This window comes from Brachyhypopomus gauderio, chromosome 6 (assembly GCF_052324685.1).
Source record: "Brachyhypopomus gauderio isolate BG-103 chromosome 6, BGAUD_0.2, whole genome shotgun sequence".
Taxonomy (NCBI): domain Eukaryota; kingdom Metazoa; phylum Chordata; class Actinopteri; order Gymnotiformes; family Hypopomidae; genus Brachyhypopomus; species Brachyhypopomus gauderio.
The window spans coordinates 15,311,665-15,323,247 of NC_135216.1; the positions used below are offsets into that span (position 1 = coordinate 15,311,665).

At 44.9% G+C, this 11,583-nt stretch overlaps 1 protein-coding gene across 1 annotated transcript; it reads left to right on the forward strand.

The window, feature by feature from the left end:
* Positions 1 to 883: 883 nt before the first annotated feature.
* rbm24a (RNA binding motif protein 24a) lies at positions 884 to 10,517 on the forward strand. Its single transcript, XM_077009055.1, has 4 exons — positions 884 to 1,326; positions 2,391 to 2,514; positions 2,721 to 2,775; positions 7,691 to 10,517. The coding sequence occupies exons 1-4, from the start codon at positions 1,159 to 1,161 to the stop codon at positions 8,040 to 8,042; spliced, it is 699 nt and encodes a 232-aa protein (XP_076865170.1). The 5' UTR covers positions 884 to 1,158; the 3' UTR covers positions 8,043 to 10,517.
* Positions 10,518 to 11,583: the final 1,066 nt, after the last annotated feature.

Genomic DNA, 11,583 nt, shown 5'->3' on the forward strand with positions numbered 1-11,583 from the left:
GATTCCTCAGGTTGTATTACACACAGACACAGAAAATAATCTGCTCTTTCGGTTTGTATGAAGCAGTGAAGCGTCACCAAGCTTTTGGTGACGAGAACATTTGTGACAATGATGAAGTTACTTTCTACTATGTGAGAGTCTATTTACGTGTACTTGCCTGAAATAATATCACATGATAAAACTCTGACATAAATTAAAGGGACAGCCATATTGGCACCAATATAATGCCAACAAATTCGTAGGTAAGATAGTTTGCATTAACTTTGACACATTTGCACTAAGTATTTTAAACAATATGCTTGAATACATGGATTTGTTATTATAGTCGAAGTACTATACAGATAAAATATATTTTTGAAACACACATACAAAGAGGAAGAAGAGATACATGTTAGGACTTTGGTTTCTTTGTTCTTATCTGAACAGCAGTCTTTTTTACACCTGTTTTTGTCTCTGGCGAGTGCGGCTATTGACGCCGAACAGCTTCTGGCCGCTGTTTGAACCACCTGTCGTGCTTTCCCAGAGAACACGCTGCCCGTTTGGTTTCCATTTTGAAACTCTTTATACTTCAGAAAGATCACTTACAAGAATGTTACTATTGCAACTAAGCTGTGATTGATACTGTAGGCCCCTGATTTACTTTATCAAGTTTTATTTTTTCTGCCTCTATCCCACCCGTGCACGCACGAGGGAGAGAGAGAGCGTTTGTGAAAGCAACAAGTGTTTGGGACGGTTCTGTAGTTCTTCAACACAGGCGCACACAACCATCCGTTGTATGTTGTCCAGCTGTTCGAACGCGCGTGCCGTGGGCGTGGCCGTGCAGGCGCGGCCCCTCCCTCGCGGTTATCTGGGCGGGGTTTACTCGGGCACATTTAGGACAGGGTCACAAGCACTTTTCAGAAGTCACGACAGTTACGAACGGGAGTTTAACCCACCTGATGATCTTGGGCACGATCCGCTCCATATTTCCTCCAAGTGACAATAAATCTACCTCGAGCAACAAGTTTGTAGCCTAGAAACGTATTTTATACTTCTCAGAAATTGTTTTTGTAACTCCGCCTGCTCTCTGTCGTCTTTTAAATACGAGTAGCGAGTTATATCGACTTTAAAACATTGCACTACGTTTTCTCCTCGTTTTGCACTTGAGTATTTCTGAGGATGCATACTACGCAAAAGGACACAACTTACACCAAGATATTTGTCGGAGGTCTTCCGTACCATACCACGGATTCCAGTCTTAGGAAATATTTTGAAGTATTTGGGGAAATTGAGGAGGCTGTCGTGATTACCGATAGACAGACTGGCAAGTCCAGGGGGTACGGTTTTGTAAGTATTGTTTTATTTCTGTTTCGTCAATGTAACATCAGTACCGCAGCTGCACAACATTTCCGAGGAAACACACCCCACGTTCTGGTCGTGAAGAGAGCTGCTTTTGGGTCTTTTTTCCTTCGAGCAGCACCGATGGACCCATTCACTGACTTTCTGCCATACAGCGGCAAATAAAATCGCAAATCTAACAATTTCTTTAATCAGATTTCAATGTAACTATCACGATAAAGCAATTATAGGCATGTTGGAGTTCTCCGCCTGAAACAAATAAAATGTTTCATTTCTTTCTCCTATGTTGTTAATTAGGTTAACGGGTTTCGATCTGTGGTCACCATTGATGCATTATAAAAAAAACGGAAAGTGAGCTTCCGAGAGTTTCGGTATTTTGATATTTCTTAAATTCCTAGAACAAAATGGGTCCACTGCGTTAATAAGCGAAGCGACTGGTCGTGTAAGTGTTCAACTGGCGGAATGGGGCCTGTTGGCTCAGCTGTCCAGCTGACCGGGAGCGTCTTGATAAACTCGCACTCAAAGTAAACAAACACTCGAGTAAACTGTTGACCGTCCACACAACAGGAGTGAGTCAAACCGTTGCTCCGACGTGGGGAGATTTCACAACAAACTGGTTGCCTGTTTACCGTGTTCTCTGGTAGTGAATCTCATGACTTCCTCTGAGACTTTTTTTCATATAAGACATCGAATGAAATAATGTCTGTTGTAGGAATGTAGTTTTTTTACCCACTATGAAGTAACGATGCCGAATCAAACATCCAGCAGTCGTGTGTGCGACCCCCCGCCCCTCCCGTGACTTCTAACGTACTTCTGAGAGAAGCAGAATTTATGTCAGGGCTGTGTGTAATGAACCAGTGGCAAAGCCGTTGAGGGTCATTTCCTATTTCTTTTGTTTGTGACCATAGATGCCCGGGTCAGAAGCACCTCCGTCAAACCAGTGGCTCAAACCCGTTTGTTAGAGCCCTTTCATTTAATAGCTCATATCCTGTGAAATCTCTCACTCTGTTCTAAGAGTTCCTTTCCTTGTTGCCCCCCTTCTTGCCAACCAGGTGACGATGGCGGACCGCTCTGCCGCAGACAGGGCCTGTAAGGATCCCAACCCCATCATCGATGGTAGGAAGGCAAATGTGAACTTGGCTTACCTGGGAGCCAAGCCCCGGGTCATGCAGTCAGGTGAGCTTCTCGCGGCGTGTTAACGAAGACCCGCTTGCCCTGCTGGCATCATTAGAACACTAGTTGTAGTGGCACTAAGAGTGCAGCACAGTGAGATTTTATTGGCTTCTTAGAATAGCCCTGTTGGACTTACAGTAAGGGCTTAAATGCTACTGAAGACCGTTTGGCCAGTGACTGACAGATGTTTCTCATGAATATGTCCATAGGGTTCACGTTTGGCATACCCCAAATACATCCAGCTTTCATTCAAAGACCTTATGGGTAAGTGTCGGCAGTTCTTTGTACAGAGTATTGACTGTATCTGCAGGATGAGAAAGGTTCCTATGTTAGCCATACAGTAAAACTATACCCATGATGTGAAAACAAAATACATTTTCTTTATATCTGGGCTTACTCTAGACACTCTTTCACTCCATGCACCAGACCTTTCTATGTATGAATGTAGATTATACCATTATGTATGGATATGAATGTCAGATTATACCATTATCTGTTAATTTAAATGCTAGAATCTATCACAGTGATTATTATGATGCCTAACCACTATTTCATCCCCTCATGAATAATTGGTAGGATTAGGTTTGTGTTCAAGTCAAAGTGAGATTTTCTGTTTTTGTAAGTGTGTGTGCGTGCATGTGAGTATGTGTGTGTGTCTGTCTGTCTGTGTGTGAGATGTCCTTTAACTTGATGGAAGCTGTAGTCTGACTCAATGTTGTCTTTCTCTGGTCCGACAGGCACGATATGGGTTAAGCTAACTGGTGATTTGAGGAATAGCTCTGTGGTCATTGCACAGATCAGTAGCTACCATAGACTCAAACGCACACAAACAAGCTCAAAATGGTGATTACAGATGCATGTATGTTGGTTTTCATTTTGGTTTGTACTTTGATTTTAATAGTACATAGAGCCGTGTGTGCCTTTTTTGCCGTTATGAAGTGGTGTTACTAGCTAAACTGTGTGCTTTTTCATTCACTGGGGAAAAAAGGCAGCTTTGGGTGTTAATTTTTCACTGTTGTGGAGGAGTGATACCTTTGCCATGGGCAGCAAAGTGGGCTTTTCCTTTGATGCTGTTCTCTTTTATTTGTTTTGATTTCTTTGTTAATTTTTTGCTGGAGCTTGTATTTTTGTGTTCTAGTGTCTTGTCTTGGAGTGACTGCAGTCTTTTTTTTGTTTGTTTTTGTGTGTGTGATATGGTTGAAACCCCTTTCCTCCACCCAACCTCAACCAAACAACCCAACTACAACTTCCTTGCACCGTGCTGTTTTTTTTCTATCTTTCTCACTCACATTGTTTGTAGAGTTGTAGTTTGGCACTTTCTCTCTTGCACTTTTCTGTTTGTTTTTGTGTCTGTTTCCTCTCTCTCTCTCTCTCTCTCTCTCTCTCTCTCTCTCTCTCTCTCTCTCTCTCTCTCTCTCTCTCTCTCTCTCTCTCTCTCTCTCTCTCTCTCTCTCTCTCTCTCTCTCTCTCTCTCTCTCTCTCTCTCTCTCTCTCTCTCTCTTTCTCAAGCCCTATAAGGCAACCTGTAGTGGATTCAGTCCCTGGTGACCTGCAGTCTTTCAGTCATTGCTATGTTGTTGTACACAGGCGAAACTGGCCTGGCCTGCCATCAGTGGGAAGCCAGCTCTCTCTTTATAGTGAGAACGTCTCGATGTGTCTGTCCCGCTGTGTCTGTCCCGCTAAGTCTCACAGAAGGGCCGCACGGTTAGAGACGGGACCAGGAGATCTTTAGCCTTCGTGTTGTTAAATGTGCTATGAGAGCCTACAGAGCTGCAGGCTGCATGGCTGACACGGTCCGACGTTTGGATGGCACTGCCTCCCAATGAGAGTTCGTCACATGGGCCTGTGCAGCATTAAGGAAAACAAGCTTGTCTATTGTGCCTCACAAAGGCTGTAGTGCTGACGGTGCAGTCGCACGGAGCTGCCCCCTCGTCCCGCCCCCTCCCCCTCTGGCTTTGTAACATGTAGCAATGAGATCCACTGAGGGAAAACGGGCCCGCCATGACGTGGTGTCACTTCTAAAAGCCATCTCTCACGCAGCAACAGTGCCGTCGGGCGCTAGAGATTGGTGGGAGGTGTGGTGCCACGGAGCAGCACGGGGGCGGCTGGATGGGACCCGCCCCTTGACCTCTACGTGCCCGGCTCTAGTTGGCTGGGTGACCGCTTGCTCGTCGGCTGAATTCGGCACACCTACCGGCTGATTTCCACTCGATTCACCCGTGTTTTCGCCGCCGCGCCGTCTGTTCGGTTGCGTCTCTGGGGTGCTCCGGTTTCGGCACGTGCCGGCGGCCATGTTCCTCGGAGGCAGGGTTGACGGATGCCGTCTCCAAGCCATTCGATCTCTGACGTTGACCTTTATTTAGATGTGAACTTTAACGCGGCTGCCCACGGCAGTCCAGACAGAAAGGAAATGTTTGGGTTTAAGCTCGCCGCTCAGTAACAGTGGTATTTTTAACCAATGGCCTGAGGAGGAAATGCACTCCTGAATCCCAGGGGCCTGGGGACTATTTCTTTAACAAGTGCTGGGCCACCATGAGGCATAAACCTGCCGTCTGTGGCACTTCACAGACCACTTTGTGGTCAAAGCACTCTAACTCTGTATAAGGTAAAATTAATTCTCTGTTGTGAAGTGTTTGTGTTCACTTTACCAATTTGGCTTGAAAAACTCAAAATTTAAAAGTTGGATCAGGAGAATGCCAGGTAGATGTAAATGAGAGAAAAGTGAGAAGTTTGGATTAAACACTACTTAAATCAGGTTAATACAGCTAAAGGGAACAGGGGGCTGATCCTGCCCTGAGATCTTCCATACATTTAATGAACTATGGGCCTCTCATGCTAGGAATTCTGTTTCTGGTTTAGATATTATCACTATATGTTATAATTGCGCAATTGTTATTGTTGAGATTACTTTAGCCAGGGCAAACCCTGAAACTTAATCACCACTAAAATTCTTCGTGTATACAAGCCCTCATCCCGGTCTACCAACAGTGTCCTTGTGCCAAGCTAGTCCCAGCCGTCGTGTCAGTGTTGCCACCTTGGGGTGATCTTTGTGCTCTGATGTGTGTGTGTGCGCGCGCGCGCGCGCGTGTGTGTGTGTGTGTGTGTGTGTGTGTGTGTTTCCCCCCCCCCCCCCTCAAAGCTGGCCCTGATACAGAAAGGCAGGAGAGTGCAGACGATGGAGATGATGTGAGGCGAGCTGTGTCCCTGGGCTCAGAAAAGACCACGGCAGCTCCCACTGGCGATGAAAATAGCAGGAGGCCAGCTACTCTTGTCAGTCAAACACAGAGCGAGTTCTGGGCTTTGTGGTTCTGAGCTCTGGTGATGGGTTCTTTGCAGAGATCCACATTTGTTTGTAGGAAATTTGAGAAGTCACTCATTTTGAGTGACTGGTTTAGGTGCATGTGAATGAAGGTGCATGTGATCAGCCAAATTTTTTTTCTTTTGTTACAGAATTATTATTTTTTTAGTTTCTAGAAGCTGCTATCTTAGATGTAACAAGATGCAGTGGCTAAAACTGTTGACTGTTCTATCATGTTTCCATGATGTAGCTTAAATTGATGCTGGCGAAGAAAATGCCCAACTACATCAGCTATGTCAGTTAGCTGCCTGCTGTGTGTGTGTGTGTGTGTGTGTGTGTGTGTGTGTGTGTGTGTGGGGGGGGGGGGGGGGGGGGGGGGACGGAGAGATGTGTGTGTGAGAAACGGAGAGAGATTTTCCTATTTGTGGTGTTGAATTTTGGAACGGTGTGTGCTTTAATCGAAACTGTTTGTTTGAGAATTTGGGTGTGTTTGCGTAACCCTTATATTGCGTCTGTGTGCTGTGCTGAATAGTGATGTATTATTCATTTATTCAAATTTACTCATTTATTAGTGCCTTATTATATTAACTGAAACAATGCTGTTACCTCAGGCTGGTGAAGCATCAGTACAGGATAAGAACAGCTATGCCCTTTGACCCGAGTGTGAGAAATACTAGAACTTTTTTCCTTATTTTGTGCTTTGTGTGAGTGGTTGGGTTGTGTTGAGTTGGTGTTGGTGTTGATCAGACTGCTATTTTTGTTTGTTTGAAGTTTTCTTTGTTTTTCTTGTCGCCTGTGTTTGTGGACCTGCTTCTTTATTTTGGGCCATAATTGGGGATGTTGTGGGGTTCGAGTGTATGATGTGCTGAAACTAGGGTTGCCATGATAGAACCTTTCCTAACTTTTTTGCTTTTTGTCTTGTCAACAGGTTAGGACGTTTCAGTATTAAATTAACAAGTTCAAGTGCCCAGTTTAACCTAGATCTCCGATATAATCCCTCTCCTCATAGCTGCATAATCTACTTTTTTGCCTTTCCGGTGTTTTGAAGAAGTACCACGTTTTACTGATCAAGAAATATGATCCGAAATTGATCATTTATTTATTATAATTTCATGTATGTATGTATCTGTAGATTTGGGATTTGGACTCCCTCAAATCTTTTTCATTTGGGCGCATTGTGGGGAAACTGGGGAGGGTTATGTAATGACAGGCAGAAAATGCTATTGTTCCAGACTGCTTATTTAATCAGAACTCCCCTCTGCGTGTGTGTGTGTGTGTGTGTGTGTGTGTGTGTGTGTGTGTGTGTCGTCCGGCCTGACGCTCATTGTCTCAGCGCGGAGGGGGAAATAGCCAGCAGCGTCCCTTTCTGAAAACTGTCCAGCTGTCAAAGTAGCAGTGACAAGTTCACAATGCTGCCCTCCTCTCCTGCTTCCGCAGGGTCCTACCTTCCACCTCTCTCAGAGGCCCTATACAGCTTATACAGCGGTATTCCTCTAACTTTGCCCAAACCCCAAAATTTCAGGCGAACCTCCTAGGCTGTTGTTCTTCCATAGAGTCTAAATGTGTATGGGGAACTAACTCTGAATTATGCAATTTTAAGGAAACCTCTAGCTTTGCCCAACTGTAGTGATTCAGCTCCAATGAGGATTTTTTTCCCTATGAGATGTCTATTCTGGCAACCCTATGTCTCTAATAACCACTAGCAGGCATTTCCTTGGTGTTACTGGGACATTGGGGTGTTCTTGGATTGTGGATTTGGGCTGCTTGGCCGCGGTGTGGGGTTGTGCCCTGTGATTGTGGTTCTGTAGTTAAAGCTTGCCGCACCTTCCGGCACGCGGCCGGCCTGTGGCTAACTGAGGCCTGTGCGTTTGTGTCTCGCAGGATTCCCGCTCACTACGTCTACCCGCAGGCCTTCGTGCAGCCCAGCGTGGTCATCCCCCACGTGCAGCCCACCACGGCCTCGGCCTCCACCTCCTCGCCGTACATCGACTACACGGGTGCGGCGTACGCGCAGTACGCTAGCGCGGCCAGTGCGGCCGCGGCCGCCGCCTACGAGCAGTACCCCTACGCAGCGTCCCCCGCCGCGGCCGGCTACGTAGCCACCGCCGGCTACGGCTACGCCATGCAGCAGCCCCTGGCCACGGCCGCCCCGGGTTCTGCTGCGGCTGCCGCGGCCGCCGCTGCCTTCGGCCAGTACCAACCGCAACAGCTGCAAGCCGACCGGATGCAGTAGCGGCGAACGGCGCAGACGGGACAGGCGAGGAGAGTCCGACGCCCAGCGACTGCTCAGAGGCTGTAAAGGGGAGGAGGATGAGGAAGAGGATGGTTAAAGGGTGGATAGCTGGAGGAAGAGTTAGAGGATGGTGATTGGTGGAGGTGGGAACTCCATTGCTTTCCAACTTGCTGTGGTTAAACCAAAACAGAAAAATATGGAAAAAAAAAAATCACAGGAAAGTGTAAGGACAGAAGTTTTACTTTTTATCATCAATAATGTTATTGTTATCTTTATGAGTAATATTGAAGTAGTATATTTATTGCTAGCGGAAAACGCAATGACTAATCACTGTGGGTTGGAGATGTGTAAGAAGCCTTATGTCCCAATGCTGTCATTAATGTAGGAGTGTGTTCTTCTGGAAGGACTTTAGATGTCCCCACAGTGTTTCGATTTTGAAGCCCTCGAACTAATATATTTATTCTTTTTCTTGAGGGCTTATTTTGTTCTGTCTTCTCGTACACTGCGAAGGTTTTTTATCAGGGAAATGGAGCATTTCTTCCACCAAACGTGTAATGACAAACTCTGCCAATCAGGGACTAATAGAGATAAGTGTTGAGAGACGGAGTGGGAGGAGACGGTTGCTCTGTCTTGCGGGTTCAGAACTACCTTTGTCTTCCTGATGCTGAATGTCCCCTTTCTCTCACTCTTGTTTTTGACTTCTCGACCTATGCAAAGCAACCAAGCCACCAGGAGACAGAACAAACTCACAGGAACAGAGGGGATGATCTGCGACTCCCTTTCTAAGGACAACAAACTATGAGAGCACTCCGAAAGAACATAAGACATTCTAATCTTTGCCTATACAGACCCGCATGCACACACACACACGCACACAACACTAATGACCTTATCACTGCTTAAGTGAAGGAAGTACAAACATATCAACACATTCTTACATGTACAAATACTCCGACATACTCTCACACAAGGTAAGGTTAAATAACAAAGCAGTGAAGCTCAGAGCTGCAGACCAAGAGCTGAAAGCAGGGAGCAGGTGCTATAAGTCTGGGGGTGGGACAACACACACGTGCACACAAACCCGCGTGTGCGCACTCGCACATGCACACAGAGATTGCTCTGGAAAGATCGGATCACTTGTGCTCATTTGTGGAGCAGTCACATTTTAATCCCTGGGCCCATTTGGGAACAGGTCCCCTCCCGCCCTGTCAGCAGATCCACCTCTGCCCCAGAGAGGGCCTGGAGGCTTAAACACACGCCAGGCTCTCTGAATGACCCTCTACCACCTCCCCCACCCTCGCCAGCACTCACCAGACTGCTCTCCTGGCTACCTCCTCTCTGGGGTGGGCCACGGAACTTCAGCAAGGGGAGGCGGAGGGAAGAGATAGTGGGATACACGTGCAGGTTTTCCAGCCTGTACCAATGAATCTGTCAGTCCACCAATCCACACTGATGATACAGATATCTGTTCTTTCTGTGCTCATGCTGAATAATGTCTGTGCACCAGCATGTCTTTCCTAGTGAGAGAGACCTCCAATCTCCATTCTCTCAGAACAAACTAACGTACCACCTTTTCATGAGAAAGCAGCACTAAATCCGAGGGTTCTAATGCAAGTATGAGGGTTCTTTGTTTGCCTTACAGTCGTAATGCTATTTAAAGGAAAAAAGATCTACTATTTAAGATATTTATTTTGAGAGTTATGTTGCGCACTGAGGACAAAGACTTAGTGGCGGTACTGTATTAATATAATGTTTTCATCTCATGGCATATTATAAGTTATTGAATAGATTTAGTTGTAGTAGTATTAACATACTCAACCAAAAATGGTGATGTAGGACTTATTTAAGATGCAACTCTGTATGTGCACTGTACAATTCTTTTTTTTGTCTTTCTCTCTTTCTCTCTCACCTATTGAATTTTAGAGCATCACATTAAATATTGGCTAGGCTAAAGCCTATTTTACAATATTTATTTAAATTAAAATATTGGCTAGGTTAATTCCTGTTGTACAATGTTTGTTTAAATTAAATATTGGCTAGGTTCATGCCTATTGTGCAGTGTTTGTTTACACACAGACCTGTTTGCAGGAAAAGTCTATTTTGTCATCTAGGACACAAAAATTAAAGAAGGAATAGGCAAAGAGTATGGCACATGCATCATATACTAGAATGTACAGTCCTGCTTGAGGTTGAACAGCTGTTCAACTGCTTTTAATATACATTGAATGGGCTATTTTACACTGTTGGGAATTTTTATACTTGAACTATTTCTTACAAGGGAAAATACGATAAAGAATAACAAAAAAAACTTTTTAAGAAAGCTTTTCATTGTCACTGGATATGGGCATGAAAGGGTGTTATTTACTATTTAACGTAAATAAAGGGCCCATTGGTAAAACTTATTTAAACTTTATTTCAGATTTTCAATACTATTTACTCTAAATGGAAATAAAAAGGTTCTGTATTTCAACCTTATTCACAGCGTTTGTGTTTTCATTGTGGTCTTAATACAAAGCATTTAAAAATATTTTCCAGAAAATTGTGACACTGTTTTCTGCCTCACTGATTTGATTCATTCAGGCTGCCTGGAAATATTTATTTGTGGGATGGATTAAAATGACATTATTTCTTCTGTACTTATTTAGGAAATCCAATTTTGCTTATAGATATAAATGTTTTTTTTTTTTTTTTAGGTTTTCTACTATTTAGGTGTATAGTCAGTTTATGGAATTGTTTCTTGAGCCACTATGTCTCTGTGACAACTGAATGAGCCACGGTTTAACTCCGCACAGACTATACAGCTAGACACGGACGTAATTTTTGGGGGGGGGGACGGGGGGGACATGTCCCCCCCACTTTTTCAAAAGCCGGCCTTGGTCCCCCCCAGTTTTTACGGTTAAAACCAAATATTTAAATAGCGACGAATCTATGTCCCCCCCACTTTTGAAATCAAAATTACGTCCATGCAGCTAGACATGCAAAAGTACATGTGTCCAACCTTAAAATCCATCTATTGGTTTTGCTTATAACAAGCACAAACTCCAGTTCATAGTGGGCTGGGGCATCACATCACTGTTCCACTGACAGAGAATGAACAGCAGTCAGTGTTTCTGTGCCGGGGAAACGGACGTGTCCATGTCGGAGATGCTGATGTGAATGATGGACCACAAACAAAACAGCCAGCACGGCCCGTCTCCTCGCGCCAAACTCACACACCCAGCGTCACTCACGAGCTTCTTCACTCTTGTTTTTGTGAGCTCAGCAATGAATATCCTGCTCTCCGCTCCACCGTGTTGACGCTGTTATTGGGACTCATACGAAACACCAGCAATCGGCCCTGAGGCCTAAATCTTTCCTGACGTGTAAACATGATTCAGCTTTAACACCCATACACATCCCAATGGGGTATAACAAAATGGATGCCTACCAGAGCTTTTTAAATAATTCAGCGCCTCTCTAATCAATAAGAAATGTGTGCTGATCCTTGCGCCACTACTTTTTGTCACATGCTATTTCTGTTCTCCGTGTAACCCAACACACA